Source organism: Seriola lalandi, unplaced genomic scaffold (assembly GCF_002814215.2).
Source record: "Seriola lalandi dorsalis isolate HSWRI2012SDOR001 ecotype SW California unplaced genomic scaffold, Sedor1 jcf7180002054801, whole genome shotgun sequence".
NCBI classification, from domain to species: Eukaryota; Metazoa; Chordata; class Actinopteri; order Carangiformes; family Carangidae; genus Seriola; species Seriola lalandi.
The window spans coordinates 841,719-864,507 of NW_019525354.1; the positions used below are offsets into that span (position 1 = coordinate 841,719).

At 39.1% G+C, this 22,789-nt stretch overlaps 1 protein-coding gene across 2 annotated transcripts in view; it reads right to left on the reverse strand.

Annotated features, from left to right (window-relative positions):
• LOC111669650 (protocadherin-15-like) overlaps positions 1 to 22,789 on the reverse strand; it is a 138,429-nt gene that overhangs the window by 105,991 nt on the left and 9,649 nt on the right. For both annotated transcript variants that reach the window (XM_087179236.1, XM_087179235.1), the window contains exons 2-8: positions 20,887 to 20,901; positions 20,067 to 20,132; positions 12,450 to 12,610; positions 11,708 to 11,863; positions 6,759 to 6,878; positions 5,673 to 5,783; positions 2,492 to 2,662 (exon numbers count right to left, since the gene is read on the reverse strand). In XM_087179236.1, coding sequence (XP_087035362.1) covers positions 2,492 to 2,662; positions 5,673 to 5,783; positions 6,759 to 6,878; positions 11,708 to 11,863; positions 12,450 to 12,610; positions 20,067 to 20,132; positions 20,887 to 20,901 — 800 coding nt within the window. The remainder of the gene's footprint in view (positions 1 to 2,491; positions 2,663 to 5,672; positions 5,784 to 6,758; positions 6,879 to 11,707; positions 11,864 to 12,449; positions 12,611 to 20,066; positions 20,133 to 20,886; positions 20,902 to 22,789) is intronic.

Below are 22,789 nucleotides of genomic sequence, written 5' to 3' on the forward strand. Positions count from 1 at the left end.
ATGGGTAATGCCCACGCGTTGTCTGTTCTCTCCTATACATTTGTAGCTTCAAGACCGAGCCAAGATAACCCTGATGACATCACAAGGTTTATGTTCTCAAGCTAGGAAAAGCTCCCACCAGATCTACCCAAGACACTATACAATTGTTTTCACAGAGTGGGACAAATGGAGAGTAAACCAAAGTTCATGTGTCAAATTGTAGGAGTGCACCTTTAAATATATTTGCATTATATTGCATATTAAATTGTTAAATCAGAGTTCCATTCCTCTGGTTCCATTCACAAGTTCTGCCTGCCTCCAATCCATAAAGAATAGTCCTGATCCACAGTAGATTACAGGGCAAGTACAAAATGCAGGCTTGGTCAGAATAAATGATTGGCACAGATTTTACTAATAGATCCTCATTATTAATAGACTTAATTACTTCTCACAGCTGGAGAAGCACAGGTGTAGCTTTAACAATGGCCATTTAGGGGCTTGGTACGCCCTCATGTGCAATGCAAGGGCCCTAAAAACTGCATGGGATGCAGACAAATGTTTGCTGTGAAAAAGGCCCATTAGGTTTCCTATGAGCTTTAATCCGACATCTGCATAGACTCGTCCTCCTGTAGTGAACAGAGATCACAGTTTGAAAATCATCAATAAGCGATGAGAGTTTACAGAAAGGAGAAACCCCTTGTTTGTCTGTAAGACTCCATTTCTTATTGCTGTGATGGTGTAAGATCATAAAAACTGAAATCAGTGAAGCATCTGGAGTCTTCAGCAGTGCTGTATTGGGAGCAAATTGACAACTGAGACCCGATCTTTGTGTTAGATGCAACGTGTTTTATGCATCGCTTCGGATTTTAAAACCCCTCAAGTATTTCCCGAGCATAACTTTTCCTGTGTGTCTGCCTTTATCTCTCTCTCTCTCTCTTTCCCTCTCTCTCACTGTTTCACCCCGCCCCCACCACCTCTCTATCGTAAACCCTGTCCTTGTCTGCTTACACTTGCTCCTTCTCAAAACCACGAGGTGTAAAGTTGATTTACTCCTGTTGTTGCTCGCAGTGCCTCTGGTACCTTGGCTGGAAGGGAAGAGTGTGTGTGTGTGTGTGTGTGCGTGCGTGCGTGCATGTCAGTAAGAGTGTATGTGTGAGTCGGGAGAGATAAGAGAGAGAGGGGGGTCTGAAGGCCGTAGTGTCAGCAGTAGTTTGAAGGCCTTAGTGTCTCTGGAGTAAAGTGAGCATATGTGTGTGCGTGAGTGTGTGTTCAAGTCAGTGTGTATATGTGTGTGCACGTGTGACAAAGATCTCAGTATAAACACAGAGATGAAGTAGACAATGTCCGGTTAGGCATGACTGCTCTACTGCCCTGACACTGTTACGAGTGTTTGTGTGTGTGTAGGTGGATGGGGGGGGTTTGTTTAGGCATGAATGCACTGCTAGCTTGTCACCATCAAGAGTGTGTGTGCGTGTGTGTGCGGTAAGGGATGAATGCTCTGCTGACTTGTCAGAGTTGAGGATTTTGCCTGCAGCAACTTTGTCTCATTTACAAAGTGGTATTGCAAGTCGCTTTGGATAACAGCATCAGCTAAATGCCCGAGATACAAATACAATATGGTACATACAGCTGTGTAAGCATAAAAACATACCACAGTGTTGCAGACTCACTCTTGTAACACTTGTTCATACATAAGAGATTCACGTTTTGATCCGTCAGGAAAACATTTTGTCCAGAACAGTCTCAGTTAGTGAGTAGAAAACAAGAAACCATCTCTAATGTAATAAATATAGTCATATAATTGAAAAAAATATCATTGTTAATGACGTTTCACACTCTACAGGTTAGGTGCCTAATGACTTCTTATCATCAAAATAGCACTTTTCTTGTTTGAAATGATGCTAATTGCTTATGACAACCTTGTTTCTGCATTCACACACTTAACAGGAGTGCATATTTTCCGAGGCCACGTGGATGATTTTAGCCTTTTTTTCTCATTATTTAGCAGCTGATTAGTGGCGCCACAAGTTTTTTAATGTCAAGCTGAAAAAAATAAATGTTTCATATTTCTATCTTTAACTGCTGTGTCCTAGAGACACGTTATAGCTTGATTGAAAGCTTAGAAGTCTGGAAAAAAGCAGATATCCTTGGCCACACAGTCTATTACTGTAATATAAGAGATGCCGGAGTAAAGCTGGATTTCCCTTTGTAAAGTTTCAATGGATGTCAAGGGGACTGAGAAATTATTTGGTGACAAATAGTGTGTGATATTACTAAAGTCAAAAAGAGAAGCATCAGTTTTGATTATAAACATTAAATATTAGTGTGTATAAATAAGACCATAGAGATTAGCTCTCACTATTAACCTTAATCTAATCTTAAAACAATAACCACTGCGACGTCAGTGAAGTGCACTAAATAAAAGTGTGAACTGAAGACAACAGGCACGCAGACTCACACACATACTGCTACTGCTAAACAGTATATATCTACATAAAGGGCACACACATACCGGCTCCGTCAGCTCCAGCACATTAGCCTTGTACGTGATGGGACTACAGTCACGGGTGTTTCCCACAAGCGTACAGGGTAGAAACATTGGACCCAAGTCGTCACCATCCAGTACATCCACAGTCAGAGTGGTGGTGGCTGTACGGCGCTCACTGGGGTAGGGAGCTCGATCCTAGACAGAGAGAGAGAGAGCGAGAGAGTGTTTTAATTTCATTTTTAGCACTTTCTTATTTGCACTTTTATATTTCAATATTTGTGTATCTTCATCTTCAAGCATTGAATAAAAAGTGATCACAGTCCTGCTGAATATTTTCAGGAAATCAACAAAGCCGGGAGCTCTCAATACCTTCAAAGGCTGGTGTCTACTGCACTCTCCATCTTCATGTCTATTTATACCTCATCAAGAGCAACTAAACACATTTCTAAAGCATTTATAACTCTTTCAGCCCAGGCACGGTAAAGAAAAACTGTTCTGTTCGTTACATTATAATGTATAGGATGTATTTCATTAACAATGTTGTATGAAGGCTTTTACACATTTTAAACAAGTGTCCTCAATCATAATCAGTGATTGATTTGAACTCACTCAAAGTTTTTCTTTTAAAAACAAATGAACTGGCATGAGCTATTTTTGCAAACTGTTCTAACCACAGGATGAAATAAACTCAAATAAAGTATGAAGTTTGCGTTACAAATTAACATCGCAGTGCTCCCACTCACCTCCATCTGTTGCTGTGCCAATGAGTGGCATAAAGTGAGTGAGTGGCTTTCTTTTTTTAGGGCATAGGAGCAATGGATTAAATAGACAGCGTGAAAGTATTTTACTTATAAATTAAATAACACAAGATAACACCTTCACTCACAATCGCGGTACTCCCACTCCTGTTTCTGTCCATACTCCAACAGCTTAGTCTCACTGGTGTCATTTAAGAAAATTACCCCTACATGATACATGCACAGTGTGTTAATTGTAGCTAATCCAGTTGCTAAACACATGCTCAGGTGTAACAGATTATTCCCTAGCACACCTTAGTAGTGCAGCACACTACTACAATTAAACCTCTGGACAATCATTTGTATTATGGAACACACACAACATGTTTCAAGGCTCCCAGAAATACACAATCAACTCATTCAAAATCCTTCTATTATGTAGGCCTTAATCTTTCAGATGAAAAAAAAAAAGTATATTCTCACGAAAAAAAATACAGGCAGCTTTTGTTATTTTATAAGAATAAACACTACACCAGGTGGTACCACATTTTGTTGCCAGTAATACATTCCACTGAAAATATTTGTATTGGGCAAGGATTTCTTGAAAAAAACAAAAAAAAAAAAAACAAACCTGCACCAAAATATATGACCTTGAAACACACAGAATGAAAAATGGATGCTTGTACACTCTATTAAGTTTTTATTCAGAAGAAGACCTTCAGAGACCTCAAGCTGACATAGCAGGGTTTCAGTGAGACCCTGTGAAAGATCAACAATACTAGTCCTAGTCAAACACAAAAAGTAAAGCTATTCACAAACTTTTATTTCTGCTTAGGCATGGATGCGCAATCACTCTTTTTTTGTATACATCTAAACATCTAGTGCCATTGTCAACTTTTGGTGGCGTTTCCACCATCCAATTACAAAGGAAGCTGCTCAGCAAATTCACAAAAAACACTTAACAGGCCTATTCATCTGAATGGTCAATATAACCGCTGTGCTTTCAGTTTTTATTTCAAGATAATCCAGATATACACAAAGCTGTGTTTTTTTATTTTTATTTTGTGGAGCTCTCAGAACAAAATAGCCAAATCAGGGAATCAACTGGAAACTCACAGTAAATAATCGATGCAACAATCACATGTCCACCCCCACAGGGAAAAAAACCCATCTTAGAAAATATCAGCTATTTCAAGTCTGTGCAAGTCATCTAGATCCCTGTGTCCTTCACATTATTCCTGTTGGTGTCTGCATATCACACAACGTAGCTGGATATATCAGCACTTGTGTTCCTCTTTTTAAAAGAAGCAATTTTCTGCCACTAACCATTTTTTTCCTCACAAGCTTGAAAATTAACCAAACAAGATAAGGGGTAATAAACCTTTATTAAGTATTGTTGAAATTTCTCTTTTACTGTTATTTAATTACACCTGGATTGAGTGTTTCTCTGTCATCGCATTTACATATTGCTCTTCTCACTGTCAATCACCTGACAGCACAAGAAAGACAAGGAAATGTTGCTCTATTCTTTTCTCCTAAAGCTGTAAAACGTAAGACGTGATAAAATATAAAAACCTCATTAAAAAGATATGATCACTCTGTTATTTTAGATAACGTATTTTGATAAGGTTATAAGTTCATGTGGCTCAGTCAATCAGTGCTTTTTTTTTTTTTTTCTCACATAAAATTTCAGTATCCCCTGAAAAGGTCAGCCATATTCCAAGCAGTTCTTTTACCTCCTGGCACATGTCTCTTACACAAGCCTTTCTGAGAATTTCTATTCAGCAAATCCACAGCCACTCAAAACACCCTTAATATTGTATCCAGATGAACAGTGAATATGTCAGGCTTTCAAGCAGTCAGAAACACATTAATCTTTCAGTGTACTGTTGACTTTTAATAATGCTTTCAGGGTAAATGGGCCTTGAGACATATGAATATTTGCCAGAATACTTTGTTGAGAACCAAAGGATTTGTAAGCAAGGTTTTCCTGTCACAACACAAACCTTAATGGTGCAATCAGCTACTTAAGTAATTTTCTGTCATGCCTCACTTTAGATCCTTCAAAAGTTCTCCCAACGTTCCCCATGAGTCTCTTTTGCATGTTGAAGGAATTTAACTATATTGTAGACCACTTGAATAAAACATACAGAGTGCTGTGAAATAAAAGGAGGGGAACAATTACATTAACAAAGACATTAGTGATAATCTAGGATGCGCTTACGGTTCCCTTAAGGCTGACCCAACAGAGCAATCTGTGTAACAGTGATGTTACCATAATAATAATAATGTACCTAAGAAATAATAACGCTATACTGCAGACTTAACTCTCACTGATGAAAACCTTACCTGTTTCATTCTTATATCTATTATATGGAAAAATACAATATCATCCTCAGAATTGGTTTTTGGTAGCTACATGGCACACAAACAGACAAATATAAAAAAAAAAAACAAACACAACTTACATTCGCCTGTATGATGACCAGGTACCGTGTTATCTCCTCGTAGTTAAGTCTTTCTCTTAGAACGACAGAGCCAAACAGTGTCAAGGGGATGTCAAAGGTTCTGTTGGCTGTCTGAAACACACACACATATATCACAAACACAAACACAGTGAGTCAGTGACAGGGTCAATTGTACATTTTTCACTTTCTTAAACTTCAGACAAGTTGAAATATGTAATAACAGTGGGAGGACTATAGAAGATAGAGCAGGAAATGCCAAGAGGATGATTTTATTATTATGCTGAGTTGCAATGAACATAGAAGCTTCACATCTAAACAGAGAAGAACAAACATAGGAGATACAAGCAGAAAGGAGTCAATAGGAATCTACAGTAAAAATTAAGCAAAGAGGTAAAAAAAAAAAAAATTAAAAAGAGATTCTGATAGTAACATGATATTTGTACGGATACTTGAAGACTAAAACACTCTATGTTCTCATTATATCTCCATCAACTTATCATATTAATAAAGCTTCTTGGGAAAACAGGAAATAAGAGATTAAGGAAAGCGTGTTGTATCTAATCTCACGAAGCAAGTAAATGATACAATCATCAGTAATAATTGACTCTTCATTGTGCAACAAATCCCCAGTGCATCTGTTACTGAGCTCAGTTTTAACTTATGCAAAATATGTCAATCAACTAAACTTTAAGACAGGGAGAAGTGGTTTACTCTTCACACCATCTGACTTTGACACCTCAAAACATTTATATCTTTACAATATTTCGGAAATGGAATCTAATGGCTCATAAAACATTATGTGGGCAATGTTTTTGATTTCAAGGCATGGGTTGATTATCAACCCATAGACACACAGCAGTGAGGAATTGCTGGGTGTTCTACTGATATCAATTTTAAACAATAAAACAAATAAATATGTAAACATACAGGCTTTTATTGTGAATTTTGGTTGAGTTTGGCTCAATCTTTGCTCTCATATAAATGTTATGAAACCAAATTCTAGTGCTAAACCATCAGCCTACATGATGAGTTTCTAAACGGCTACATTACACTTGGAAGAGTGCAGCAGGCAGATGGATAACCTACCGGGTCTTTTGGGTTGTACTGGATCGTGTACTCTATCTGTCCATTGGGACCGTCATCGATGTCTGTCGCCCCATTGTTCCCCCAGAAACCAGAGAAGATGGTGGTTCCTACTGGTGTCAGCTGAGAACGCAACAAAGACAGAGAATTTCAGTCTATGTCTACAAGCTCACACTACATGTTGTCAGACACAGAGACATTAAACAGCTCCTGTCCTACAGTGTTGTGTCTTATCTCTTGCAACTACCCTTGGTGTGTTCACAAGCATTTGGCCATACGGGATCTTGGTACCCCACTGTCTCTACAAAACAAACAGAAAATGACTTGCAGTTTTATGTTTACTGTGCTCAAATGGGGCTTGAGAAGGAAAATCGGCGTGCAGCTGTTTGTGCACATCCATTTGCACTGGAAATAAAACGAAACACAGACAGCATCCAACGTTCTGTCTATAGTCTGTGCCTCAGTCTTTTTCCATCTCACCACCGTGAATATTTGCTACACCTCATTGCCCCGTCTAATAAAAGTTTTAGATAAAAGTGGAAAATTGGGTGATAGAAAATTATGCACAATATGTTAAGAGTGCTTGTCACTTAAAAGCCAAAAGAGAACATTGACATCTTTACTTTTCCCTTTGATTTCAGGGAAATAAAATAATAATAAAAACAGAAACAGATTGGACCCAAATGCTCATGGTTATAAAATAATGAGTCACTGTCAAAATAGATTAGCCATAGCTTATTACACCTACTCTTTTCACAGTATAAAATTAACTAAATTAATGAGTAGTTATGACAACAGTAGAGCTGAGCTGCATGTAGCTGAGATGGAGCATTTTTTAATGCAATGAGCCATCACACTCACATAATCATCACAATGTTCATGTTTGCCAATTGCTTGTTCCTAATGTGCATTTTAAGTTCAAGCTAATTCAAATTGTATATTAAGACTTTTTTATGTTGAATAGTTTCTTTCAATTATAAATGTCAGCACCAGTGCTACTGAAGGCTAATTTGTAGCTAACTGATGTTACACTAGGTACATTAGCAACTGTTACTGTAGCATTAGCTGTTTCGCCCATGACCTTGCAAAATGTGTCATTTCAGCAGCTGGAGCAACAAAAAACTTTGAGTCAGATATGCACAATTGATGGTGGCACAGCAACAGAACATAAGGCTTAGCTATAAAATAATTTAAATATGATATGGTAAGCTCTTTTTAGTTAACCAATGTTTCATTAGCTGAAGCCAGCTATCATATCTCACACTGTAGATAACCCATGTTTATTTCAGGTTGAAACAAACTAAACTTGCAGATGAAAAAAGAAAACATGATACTGTAGCGTCCACCAGGACGTGTAGGAAGGACAAGCGAAGCATTATCCAATTTAACCGTTTTATTACCGAACAGGATGGGTTACTGTCGGCCGTAACCACGCCAAAACAACAAACTCACCGGCATTAACTGTGCTCCAACTCAACAACAAAGTTCTCCTTCTCTCTAGCTCTCTCTCACTCTCCTGCACGCGCATACTCTCATACCTCATGCACTCGCACCCCTCCCCTACCTGTTCCACACCCACAGACCTGGCATTTACACAGAACATCTGAACATGTACAACATCATACAGGAACATTACTGCAGGGTCGCTACAATATATTTTGGAAAGTTGTCAGGACTATATACAGTCTAGACCATAAGTACAGTCATACAATTTTTTTGTTCTTCAGGTTTTTTGCTTCAATACATTCACTCTGACATAGAATAATTGATATTACATTAAAGTGCCAAGTCTAAGCTATAATTTGAGCAGGTTTACATCAATATAAAAAGAAATGTGAGGGAACTATAGACCTTTTAACACATGGTCCTGAAGGTGTATGGGTTGAAAAGTAACTGGACAGATGAAGTCAAACATATTTAATATTTTGTGGAAAATCGTTTGCAGTGAATGATTGCCTTAAGTCTTTGACTTTGACTCTCTGTGTTTGGTCTGATCTTCATCAGGTGGAATGCAGCTCAGTTTTATTAGAGATCCAATGACTGACTCGGCCAGTCGAGGATATTCCATGTCATCACCCTGAGAAGCTCTTTGGCTGCTTTGGCCGTATGTTTATGATCATTGTCCTTCTGAATAAATAAACGTTGTCCAATGTGTTTTGATGGATTTCTCTGAATCTGAGTGCTCTAAATGCCCCTGTACACCTGCACATTCATCCTATTGCTTCCATCAACAGTGAAATCATAAATAAATGCCAGTGTGCCTGTTCCACTGGCAGCCATAAATGTCCAATCCATAACTACCGCCATGTCTGACAGATGAGGTGGCGGCTTTGCTCCATGAGCTTTTCCACACATAGAGGTTGATTTTTGTTTCATCAGTCCATAGAACTTTGTTCCATGACTTTTTTTTGTGTGTTTTTCTGAACTGCAGCCTGGCCTTTCTGTTTTTGAGGTTTACCACGGCTTTGCATCTTGTGGTGAATCCGTTTAGGTTGTAGTCATGAAGTCTTCTCTCGGTCACTATGAGGGAAACATGTTCGCCTAACATCCTGCAGTGCATTCTTGACTTGCTGTGCAGTCATAAAGGGGTTTTTCCTCAAGCAAATAATTTTTCTGCTCACCCACAACACACCTACCAGGTCATTTGCTACATTATAGTTTTTCTGTGCTCACTTGCTTTTAATAGAATGTACCCAAGTGTTGATTTTGACAAATCAACTACCTTTGACATCTCTTTGATAGATGCTTTGTTGCTTTTTTTAGCCTTGTTATTATCTCCCTCTCTTGCATGGTCACCTCTTCACTCCTCAGACAACTCCACCTTAATCTAAATGGAAACTCTCAACTCTCAATCAACTCTACGCCACATGTGAGCTCTTGGGCATTTAGTGGCCAAATGTCCAATTACTTTTGAACCCTTGCAACTTGGTTGCAAGGTATGTGTTAAAAGGGCTATACCATCTATTTTACAGTTTTATTTTAACATTGTAATATATCTACTGGCACTTTAATGTTATGTCCATTATTTTACTTCAAATAGAATGTGCTGAGGCTGTCTGAATACTTATGGTCTTGACTGCATGTATGTAGTATGTATAATATACCTAGTGTATATGACATGTTTTCAGTAGCTTAAATGTCCATACAGTACACATCATAAATGCCACATTGGCCTTTGTTTACCATAACTCTGACTTTCATTTCTTCATTTCAATTTGCACATGTGCAACAAGATATAGTGACTCACTTTCTAGTAGCCAAAAGAGATGCTTGATATTCAGAAAGATGTTCAGTTTGATTTAAGTTTTTCTGAGAGAAATTCTCAGTCTGAGAGTTAAACACTTTCCACAGCACATGAAAGGAACAACTTTGCCAAGCATAAATTGCTGTGCTGTATTTTTTCAGCCATGTGCCTTGGGATCTGTGATTAGGTGTCAAAACAGAAGTCTAATCTCCAGACAGCACGAGAAACATTTGAGATTAAGTTTAATTTAGCTGCTGCACCAGTGATTTGTTACATCATTTCCCTCAACGGGGTTATCTCTGCCTCCCACTGATTTAACAATGGTCTTCAGAACGTCTTACGCTGTCGCTTTTGGATACGGCTCTAATGAAACAACTCCACACTCAGGCACTGGCTCCAGCTCATGAAATCAGCCACAGGGATCACCTTGTACCCGAGAACTTTCACAGTGAGCTCATAAATTGTGTCCTAGACATTCTCATAAATAACCATATTGCCTCTCTGTGTGTCATAATCTGTCTGCCTAACTTTCTTGCACTTAAAAATGCTTAGTTATAGACAACTAAAAGCAGGTTTAATGTGAATAAAGCTGGATGAACTCCTGAATTACTCTCTCAATATTAAATTTACTGCATTAGGTGGTGGGAGTTCTGGGGGCAACAGAAGTGAATCAGACAATAGCTGTCTGCCTAATGAGCAGACTTGCACTCATATATGAATAAATCTGCTTCTGCTTTTAAATTATTGCCAACATCGGAATAAATTTATTCACTTTTTTCTTAAATTATTGCCTCTAAACTGACTACATTTACCTTGGCCTGGCAGAGGAATCATATTTTAAATCTTTTTTTTTTTTTACGATGCAGCTCCTAAATTGTATGGCGGTCATTGAAGTGAACTGAAGGAATCATTTTAGTAGGAATAACGAGAAACTGGAGCGCTGTAAGAGGTGGTGGGTTGGAGGAGGAGGAGGAGGAGGAAAGGAAACCAGAAATATATAGAGTGTGGCAGAGGAAAGGTGGGGAGGTTGAGGGTAGGTGACATAATGAAGAGCAGGAAGTTGTGTAGGGGCATGGAAGTAAGGGGTGGGTGGGGGAGGGAGGAAAGCTGCGAAAACAGAGGAGAGGCCAAGAAAGGAAAAGAGAGAGTTTGAGAAGATTGAATTGGACAGGCTGTGGAAGAGTGTATAATAAGATATTCTACTGGGTCTGCCTGTGCTGGCAGTAGGCTACATGTATCCTTGTCCAGTTTAAGTTTGAACCTCTTGTAGTTAAATTCTGCCTCCCTGCCTCATGGGAGGACGCACAAACTGTGCGACTGGCATTGTAAAGACTATTCTGGAAGCCTCCGAATAACAGATTTAGATCCTTTCCACAGCTGCCCAAAAACTCAGCTTTCTGCCTTTAGTCTGACAGCAAAATGCCATGTACAATACTGCTTAATGGGGTTTTTATTTAAAACACATTGCAATGTCCACCACTGCCAGGCTACATGTTCAGGGAGCAGCATGTAACACGTGGCCCCCGAAGGGCAGCACGGCTAAAAAGCTTGGTATAGTCTCACACTCATGACCGCAGCAGCAGTGCAGGATGGGCGCAATAGATTGTGTATGTTTATATGTGTGACACTGTGTGTGTGTGTGTGTGTGTGTGTGTGTGTGTGTGTGTGTGTGTGTGTGTGTTTGTGTGTGATTTTGTGTGTGTTTTACCTCACTGACGGCTACATAGTATCTTGGCTGCTGGAAATGTGGCGCATTGTCGTTGCGGTCTCGAACAACGATGCGGACCTCATGTAAGATCACCGTGCCTATCAGCTCGTTGGTGCACTGAACCTGAACCACAATGGACTGAATATATGAGGGGGGCTGGGACAGAGAGGAGCAGAGGGACAGGTAGAGATTATTAGAATTTTAAAGGTACAGTAGTCGTACAGGTTAATAAATAATTCACTAGAAAGTAAAAGAAAAAAAATGAAACTAACACGCAGACGACTGCCAGCTTCTTGTATTATACTTTTTGTGCCAAATGAGAAATTGAAAAACATCTGCTGGATTACTTTACAGAGCAAAACAGCAGGAGGCTGATTCAGATTCTCACAACAGCAAATGCTGGAAAAAGTGAAAAAATGGAAATCTGCTTCCACCATATTTATCATCTGTAGTCAAGTGAAAAAAAGATAAACAAGAACCAAAGAAATAAGGAAGTATTGTCTTCATCTGTTGAAACAGCATGACGTTACATGTGATCATAGTTTTAGATTCGGCAGCGGGACCTGTGCCTGTGTGATTAGGGACACCAGATTCATTAAGATTTCACTTTCTATCTCTATCTCAGACTAAGGAGCTAAACCAAGCAGAACAAAATAGTATTAATGAGTAAAACTGACAGAACAAAGAATGAGTACAGTATGAGCAAAGGCGAGACTAAAATAAAATAGTTCTGTTGCCTCACATCTCTATCCAGAACCCGTCCGGTGCTGTTGAGGTAAAGGGCCTGTTTGGAGGAGTCAAGAATCACCCAGTAGTCGTGGTTATCCCTTAGAGAAAGAGAGATGGTACGATCCGGACCCTCTGCCACGCCATTTATCTGCATGTTCTCCACCAATAACGTTCCTGGGAACAAAGTAAAAGTAACTGTATTAACCTAACAGTTAGATAGAAAGACACAAAGCCCAGAGTTCCAGAGATGAAACAGAGATGATGATTCAATAGAGAGATAAATGGTTTGGTCCTGGATTGAACTTTATTAGTAAAAGAAAAGAAAACAGAGTCCAAAGAGAACTCTCTGCTCCTCTTCAAGTTCAGGAGTATAAGTATATACCTCAAAATTATGTGTAGGTTGTAGCTGAGGTCAAGGGCAATTAGATAGAAAAGCAACACAAACAGTAAAAGAAAGAGAGTAAAAAGCATGTGGATTTCAGTAAAATTAAATCAAGTAAGCTAGACCAGATATGGAGGCTAATCTGTTTGCCTTCTCTATATCAATACATGGGATGCAATAACTGGGATACAATAAATGAAATACAAAATAAAATCAACATTTCAGAGAGAGAGAGAGAGAGAGAGAGAGAGAGAGAGAAAGAGAGCTGGTCTGCCAAGAAATGACATTTTCATCTGCATGATTTTCACAAAAAAAAAAACCTTCAGAATAAATAAAAGTAAACATTTTAATAAGACAGACGGTACAGATGGAAGAAAACCTGAGTCATTTAACACAGTCAACTGTGGCCAGTGAAGCGAGGGAATTAGGGGAATATTGAAAGACATAGAGAAAGAGAGAGAGAGAGAGACGGAAAGACAAACAGGGAGACGAGACATAATTTGAATGGAAACTGTCAGCTGTATATTTTCAAGCGATGCATATCTCTCGATCAATACAAAGCCAGGAGGAGTTGTATTGGAGAAGGACGAGGGGGTCAAAGAAGTTTCAAAAGAAGAAAGAGAAAGCAGCTGGAGAATCAGATAAACATCTGAGTTTCAAAGATACTTCCTGACTTTATTGCTTGACTTCATTGGCTTTATTGACGGTGTCATTGAAAACCGCGAACTGCTGCAAAACGTGGCAAAAGTTTTCAACCATTTGCATTTGTATCTCAATATTAAAACATTACACTAAAGCCAAAGCTGTGATTGAATCTACTACTGGATTTTACAGATGTCAAGTGGCACTTTGGTATTAGTTTTAAGTCTTTTTATCTACTAAAATTCACGCGCTCATTCATATGTATAATCGCTTTCAGAAACTAATGTATGAAATGCACAGCTTTAACCTGTCATTTTTTAAGTTTACTGGAAATGATTATAACAGGTGAGATAGGGGGAAAACAACACTAGAGAAACAAAAAGTTTAACCACTTGACTCTGTGCAGCTCCAAATCATAAGAGACCCATTACTGGGCCCTGCACACTGAATTATTAATAAATAAAAAAAATAAAAAAAACTATTGTATGCGCGTGTGTGTGTGTGTGTGAGAGGGAGACAGTACAAAACCATCCTTCAGCACATTAGTAAGCATTGCAGGTTTTCAGCCTATGATATAGTTTTCTGTGTGCACGTGTGTGTTAATTTGTGTAAAACATTAGAATGTAAGTGGAGAAAGAGCCAAAAGCTTGTTCTGTGTCACCATCACAAATGAACCCACAAACCTATGTTGTATATGTGTGTGTGTGTGTGTGTGTGTGTGTGTGTGTGTGAGTGAGTGAGTGAGTGAGTGAGTGAGTGAGTGAGTGAGATAGAGAGAGAGAGAGAAAGAGCGAGAGAGAGAGAGAGAGAGAGAGAGAGAATAGTCAGGATGAGAGATTTGGAGAGACAGAAAAGTTGAGGCAGCAGGCTGGATTGTGTTTGCTTGCTTGTGTGTGGGCATGTGTACATACGTGTGTGTGTGTTTGCTTGAAAATCATATTTTCCCTACATCTGCACACATTCAACAATATAAACACACACACGCACAGACACACACACTCTGAACTATCTCATATCTGATCTGCCAGACATAAAATTGGGTCATGGCCTTCTGTGCTACCATGGAAACCGTGTCAAATGCCTCGCTGTGATTCGCTGATGTTAAATAAACGGGGAAATTTAATGAAATTGGTTTCTTTATATGAAAAATGGGATAGAAAATGGAATTCATTAGGGGAAATTCATTCCTTGCTATCTCTCCTCGGGTTTTTCTGCTGCTGTCTTGCAAAATGAGTAAAAAAAAAAAACAAAGTGCAGGTAAAGAAGAAGGAGAGAGAAAGTGCCTACACCTTGTGTAACTGATCTGTATCTAATTTAATTCCATAGAAGGTCTAATATAAATGGGCTCTTTTCACAGTGACCTCACTTTATAGGATGTGTGACTGAATACTGCACTCGGCAGCACCTGATTAAATTGACCCATGTGTTAAAGCATACAGGCAGAACCTGCATGAAGCTACGAATGTGGTTGCAGCAACATCAAGATTGTCAGAGGAAAAAGAGGCAAAAATAATTATTAGACAGTGAGAAGAATGAGAAAAATAGCATAGGAAAGTGGGGTGAGAAAGAGCGGGCTGAATGAGAGGGTGATAGAAATAAAGAATAAAGAGGATATTAGGAGAGAATAGAGAGAATATGAGCATTGTGGCGGCGCATTAATAGAATTTTTACAGGACATTAGCTTAACTGAATGTGGAGACACCGTTTGGGTGTCAGTCAGGTACGAGCTATGGACTGAAAAGTAATCATTATATCTGCCTGCTACTTCAGCTCTTGGCGAGGGAAGGAAAAAGGGATTCAGGGCGAACAACCGTAGATAGATGGAGAACAGAAGGAGCGAATGTAAACTGTTTATCCTGAGATAATTCAACGACAGAGCATACAGTCTGAAGGGACGTTTTTAAACAGATGAATGTTGACTAGAATATGTTAAACATAGAAAAACCAAACCAAAGTTGTTTTTACTCATTTATGTTTATGTTGGTGTTTGTTTTCTCTTCTGATAAATTTGCTTGCTGGTGTGAGTGTTGTGGACTTTAGCGACGCCGCCATAACTGAGTGGAACCAAACACATTTACACTGACACTGAGTGTAAAGATGTTTGGGGTAAGCACGGTTGGCAGTTTTCTCCCTCCGACAAATTAAGGTACACCAATGTGGAAGTTAATCCATCTCAAAACATTAGTTTGAAATTGGTTATGACACTTGCTTTGAAAAAAAAATAAATAAATACATAACAGAAATAAGCGATTTTTCTCAACCTCCACAATCTGGGTGGAAAGTACAACCCGCAGCCAGCATCACTTGCTAGCTTCTGATTATAAATCAACAAAATTTCACTGCATTAATTTCATGCATTGTAAGATTAAATACACAGTTTAATAAAAATCTGAAACCATGAAATTGTAAAAAGTATAATCTTGGCAATTACAGCTCAGCTCGGGAAAAATCAGCGGCACCCTGCAAGCAGACACCGGTCTTTAGCGGTCCTGAGTCGGCCCATTGTCGGCATTCTGCTCAGGATGCAAATGTGAGGATGTAATGGAGACGAATTAAAGTTAATTTCATGGAGCAAAGGCTTGTGGATTCTTTTTTTTTCCTGGTAAAGTTTATTGCTGAAGCAGCTGATAACAGAACACAGAACAGTTTTGCAGGTAAAAGGACGCCAAGCATTCTGTTTAAATTCCATTGAAGTGTTTTAGAGATGAACCATTTTTTCAATGGCCTTTTTAATGGCTCTATTTTCAACATGTAACAGGTTCTGCAGGATCTCCTGGTTGTATTCCGTGTCTTTTCACATATTGCAATTGGATTGAACAGGTTTAAAAATGAGTAATGGCAGCTTATTTACTTGCACTTTTTGACCCGGATTCCTCTGTAATTGAAGGTTTTATACTCTTTTACCCATGTTTAATTTACAGCTACATCACTGTGTTTGGATACCACCCTTCTGTCATGCTGCATTTACTTTCTGTGACACCTGTGTCACCAATCTCAATTCACTTGGAAGCGCTCACAGGCATTTCTTGTCACCGGTACCTCCAGAGGGTTGAAAGGAAGGAAAGTCGGCAATTGAAGGACAGAAAAGTAAATAAATGGCTTATTCTGTCTTAGCTCTTGCTATTGACAACACATCCTAGTTGCAACAATCTTCTTACAACACACACACTAGCATTGTAAATGTAGTCTTTCCGTTTTATCGCGTGGGAGAGAAATTAAGTAAATGTTTTTATGTGCACAGAACAAGCAGTAGTGCCTTGCTGGCGACACATCTACTGGGTCACTAGTGTGGACATTGTCTGCTAAATGATACATGTAATGCATCAGGGAAATGTTATTGTGCACATTATATTATATTATGTTATGTTTGTGAGGACCCCTGCTGAACTGTAGATACTGATGACTCTTTGCTAAATGTGTGTGTCGTTCTGTGCGTGTGCTGTATGTGTGTGCCTGTCTGTGTGTCCCACTCTCCCATTCCCACACATATCCACTCATTCTTATCACCCTTTTACTAGATATTATTAAAATCGCACTCCTAATTTCAATATTATCTTCTTTTATGACATTTCCCTGGGCTAGAAAAAATTTGCTCACTTGTATGTTGCCCCCCCCCTTTTCATTCCTCAAGTCTCTCTCTCTTTTGCTAACACCACCCCTAAAGCTAGATTTTCTATTAAATCTGTAACACTATTTCACAGCCACAGAGCAATACATGGCATTACGCATACAAACCATTCCAATACTAAATTATTCTTCGACAACCCTGTTAGAAGGATTAGTGCTCGAACAGGCACAAACACATAAACACACAATCAGGCGAAGCATGCAGCACACATGCATTGTTGTTAGACACAATAAGACGGAGAAATAAACGCATGCATGTGTATGCACACATATGGCCACACGCGCGCACATTGTCGCTGCCCTAGCTTTCACTATAACAGGCCTCTCTTTCTAGAGTCTATTTAACAGATAATACAATTTCACAACCAAATATATTTCTTTATGAAAACAAACTTCCATTGTGATATCTTGAATTGAAACAAACCTAACTATTTTGCAGCTGAACAACAATGTTTCAATGCTAGGGTGTAATTTCCACTGGGGGGTGGGGCATTTTTTTCTCTCCTCACCTGTACAGCTTCAGCTGGATAATCCACTTAAATCTCTCTGAACAATATGTCCAGCTGTTGTAATCCAGATGAGCCAAAAGACGGGGTGATAAGGGTGTTGATATGCTTATCTGGGTTGCCTTATACTGTGTGTGCCTTGCAGGAATAAGCTTAACTGCAGCAGTTATTTACTGACTTTATATCGCCCTGGGTTTCGCCTCTCAAGCTACATACAGGCTATTGCTCAACCCTCTGTTATGCAGAGGTTGTACATTACCTGCAGACTGAGAGTATGACCTGCAGACTCTACTCGGGGCTGAAAAACACTTCACTCTCCTCTAAATGTTCTTAGAGAAAAAAAAGACTAATTAAAATATAGATGAAAGAATTCAATTTTTTCTTTTGACACTCAATATTCTCTTCAAATATACTAGAATATAAATCAAATAGAACATTTGATGAGTTAAAAAAGTTTTAACCTGCTGCAGAGAGAGAGAGAGAGAATACTACATATAATAAAATGCATGTTGCATTCATGTAGCCTAAGTGATTTAATTCAAACAAACACACTGAAATATTAAAAAAAAGAACATTCTCTGGAGGAAGAAAGTAAATAATTACCTCTGAGGTTTCCTTGAGCAATTAACATCGTACATATTGTAAATAACAAATAAATCTTGTAGTTTATTGTCATGGACGGCCAACATGGGTGGCAAGGGGGAAATGCAAAACAAAGTCTTACATGTAATTACTAGTACAAGGCTGATATGTATACCAAGGGAACAGAAGAACACAGTAAAAATGGAGAACAGGAGGAATTAGAGGATGGATAGCTGCATAGTGATGAAGCCATCAATAACACATACAGACATGCCAGCAGGGTAGATGGAAGACACTGCTCTCCTCTCTGTCTGGTGTTGCTATGCTAATCTCTTTTTATGTCCATTAGGATTACTCTGATCAGGTCTCACTATTTAAAACCTTGCTGAAAAGACATGGCAAACTTTATGATAGGTCGCTGTCTATGGGCTGAGGATAAGAGTGTGATTTAACCATGCAGACCAACTTGTCTGTGTACATTTCACCTTCCCCCATCAGATTTGGTGGCCTCCCTCCAGGCCAATATACAACTTCATTTACTTGTGATTAAAGTAAGGATTAAACTCATCTATTAAAATGTGATATCTCCTCTGAACTTGTCAAAACAATCTGTTCATACGCACACACAAGCCTCCACTTAAACAGCTCTGAACAGACTCTGGGATTGTGTGTCTGGTTATATTCCTCCAAACAGTCTAAATGACACAGCCATCAAAACCAGAAGCCGATAATTAGCTTATACAGTGGGAGCTTACTAAACACACAGAGGATATTTCCTTTGGTGTTTAGATAAAAGGTGTCCGAAAACTCTGGCAGCCTTATTTTTGTTTTGTCAGGTGGTTGAGAAGAGAAGAGAAGAGAAAATAGTTGTGTATCTCATATATTCAAATTAGGTCCAACAAATGTCCAGCATCCAATACCCCAATACTGTCACATCTGTCTAAGTCAAATATTTTTTTGCAAAACAACTGCTTGCCAACATCAAGGTCTAGGAAACCAAAATAACCATTTATAAATTGAAATAAACAAATGAAAAAACATAACTTGGACTTAGGTTTGCTTTGAAAAAAAAGAAAACAGAGGGAAAACAGCTAATCTCAAAAACAAAACTTCTCATTTATTCAATCTGTACAAAAAACTGAAGTGTGAAATCGAGAATTTTTGGATCAACAGGATATTGTGTGTGGGACTGCTTCTTGGTTGTAGGTAGTAACTTCCTGTCAGGCAACCAGTAGAGACTCCAGGTACGGATTAAACAAACGAGATACAGCACATTAATTAGTGAGCTTTAGGGTGGCTCTTGTTGTGTTTGGACAGAGCGAGGCTAGCAGTTTCCCTCATGTTTTTCCAGACTTTATGCTAAACTAAGCTAACCGACTGCTATCTGTAGCTTCACATTTACACAAAGAATGGTATAGATTTTCCACTACAACTCACGGCAACAGAGCATATAAGCGTATTTCCCAAAATGTCATACCATTCCTTTAAGCAAGCAGTTTTATGAATGGCAACATTATGTAACACAAGCATGCACTCATAGAGAGAGACGCAGAGAAACTCTTATCTTTTTGTTGTTTACGATAATACACAGTGATGTAGCTGAAATTGAATGACCTGATGTCTTATCCTCTGCAACAGGGATCAGACTCCGCTCGCACAGACCTAATGAATATGAATGAGTGTAAGGTACCTGCCATGCCAATCAGCAGCTGCTGAAAAGGTCAAGATCATCTAGCAATGTTTGTTTAACGTATCGTAAAAAAGGTGATGATTATCTTAAAAATTTAAATTCCAACAAAGTCATCCCTTGTCTTGTCTGAGGTGACAGAAATCTTTAAACCAACTCAGAATGAAGTAAAGAATGAAGAAGTAAAAGAAATGAACACTTTACCGTTGGGGCTCTCTTCGTCTATGGCAACGATGGTAGCAGGAGGACCTGACCGAGACAGTTTACATTCTGGGAGAGTGAAAAAGTAAAATAGTTAGCATTGATACAGTCTGAGGATTCGCTTCTTTATATCCATTTTATAAAAGCTTGAAATGTAAAATGTCATTGTGAAGCGTATGGATGATTTCACTTCAGTAATGTAAGTATTTCAAAGGAAATGTTTTTAAATGGCTTTTTCCCCTTTTAAAGATAAGTGGCTGCTGCAATCACTCTGTAAGTTTAACTTTTGAAATGGAATTGAACTTTGCACAGCACTATACATGCTTTACACACACACACACACACACACACACATATATATATAGATATATAGATACACCTGCGTGTATGTGTATCAGAGATGGAGAATGGTTAAGAGAGGCAACAACAAAGACCTGAAAAGAGTGAAGGTGAAATAGGGGAGGAGTGGAGAAAAGGAGTGAGGTGTAAGGGGTAAGGGGTTAAAGGAAGGAATAAAAAAAATGAGGGGACACAAAATAAATCCAGACAAAAGAAAATGATGATGGACTGGACAGAGACTCTTTTTCAAGACAGAGACAAAAAGAAAAACAACAATATGTGATTTTTTGAAAAAGTAAAAATAAAATGCTGTGAGGATGACACATCTGTAGTGAAGAATAAAAGCTCGGTAGATCTATGTTTTCACCGATAATGACGGGCGTAACCTCCTACAACCATCTCGGCAGGGTTAGCAGGGGTTAATAAACTAGCAAAGTGACTGAATACACTGTTAACAGAGGAAGAGAAAGGAGATAGTTCTTACCCTCATATTGCCAATCTGCCAAAAGAAACAGCCATATCCCATCAGGAGGGAGGAGAAGAGGAGAGGAAGGAAGGACGTAGCAACCAAGGAAGGAGGAAAAAGAAGAATAAGAATAAGAATTAACCTTCAGAGAAAAAAAAGGGAGGGGGGTCAAACATGAAATGCAGTAAGCAGAAAAACATGGAAGTAGACATAGAAGAGTGTGTACAAGCGATTAATAAATGCGAATGTGTGTTTGCATGTACAGTACACAAATGCTGATGTGTTTATCTCTATAAGCTTCTCCACCTGCATTCAAAGCCACCACCTACACTTACTGTATTTACTATGTGGAGAAATCATTCTTAGCCTGAGCTGGAGGCTTAAAATGGTCCCATTCAGGGGGAGGATTCTCCCTTTATCCCGGTGTCCTTGCCAGGATACAGGAAATACAAGAACACCCACATTCACCAGACAGGGCAACATTATTGTTCGGCTCTCGAGGATAGTTGGGAAGAATCCCACGGGAAGGCTGAAAGACGGATATCTGCTCACCTAGAAAATAGACTTCATGGAACAATGATCACACCATCTCTCTCTCTCTCTCTCTCTCTCTTCGCCTCCATGATTAAGCTTTACAACTGTGTGACATTATAGATTATCTGAGGATTCATTGTTTCTTGTTTCTTGCGAGGAGAGACGGTATTGAATGTTCCCAAATATAGATTAAACTGTTCTACGGCTCCGAATTAGCTTATCTTTGTGCTGAAAATGATTGGGTTTCCAATTTGTTACGTTGCAAAGGCAGAGAATGTTTTCTTAGCTCACAGGCATGCTGATTTAAAACTGACCACTCAGACCAAATACTGGATTACCTCCACCTCCGTTTTTTTTTTTTTTTTTGAATCCAGGAAATGTGACAATCATTACTATGCTCCACCAAAGTAAAAGTGAGGAGGTTGGTGCAGACAGCTGGATGTACACAGAACAAGGCTTTGACCCTAAAGAGTAAGGCTTGTTTTCTGCATCCCACATGTTGTTGGTTTAGATGAAATAATGCTGGCTAGTGTAGATGGTGGATTCTAGTCTTTATGCTAAACTAAGCTCCACTCTTCATGCACAGTCATGAGTGTTGATCTGCTCATCTGACTTTCAGAAAGAATACAAAGCAGAATATTTCCCAAACTATTGCCTTACAGTCAGTGCTGTAATATGTAACAAAGACCCGATACAATGATCAGGTGGGGCCTCATTGATGGCTGGATCAGGTCTGTATCATTGCAGCTAGATAGATAATTAGGAGAGCTGCTTAACTTAGCAACGTAGTTCAACCACCACAGCCAGACAGAGCAGCAGCTGTGTTCACAGCCTATGGCTCTATCCTGTTCGGAGCACAGCCTTTTGAAAGGAGTAACGAGCAATAAATGCATCATGTAAAGTGTCACTTCAGCTCTCTGTTCTGTAGTAACTGCACAGTGCTTCCCTGAAATGGCAGTTGGTCCTGTCCAGTTATAATGCCGGGCAGGAACAGCACACTAACTGTTTATGTGGAGCAGGTGGAATGTGAAAAATATTGTGAGGGAACGTAAAGCGTACCTCTTTACCCTTTTGAAGCTTTTCTAAGGGCGCATTTCTAAGGGTGCATCTCAGGTTAGCAATCCAGAAAGATGCATGAGCCATGGAACAATAGTCACTAGTTACATCACACTCTACCAGCTGGCCTGTGTGTGTGTACTTGCATGTGTGCGAGTGTGTGTGAACGGCAGATGACAGATGTGTATCCCCTGCTTGACTGCCTTTTTATCCTTCAGTGTAAGCTGATGCCCCTCATCTATTACTAACCAGCCATTTGTTCTCTATGGGGCATCTCTTGTCTCTCCCTCTCTCCCCTTGGTTTCTTCCCTCCTCTGTCTCTTTTCATCTG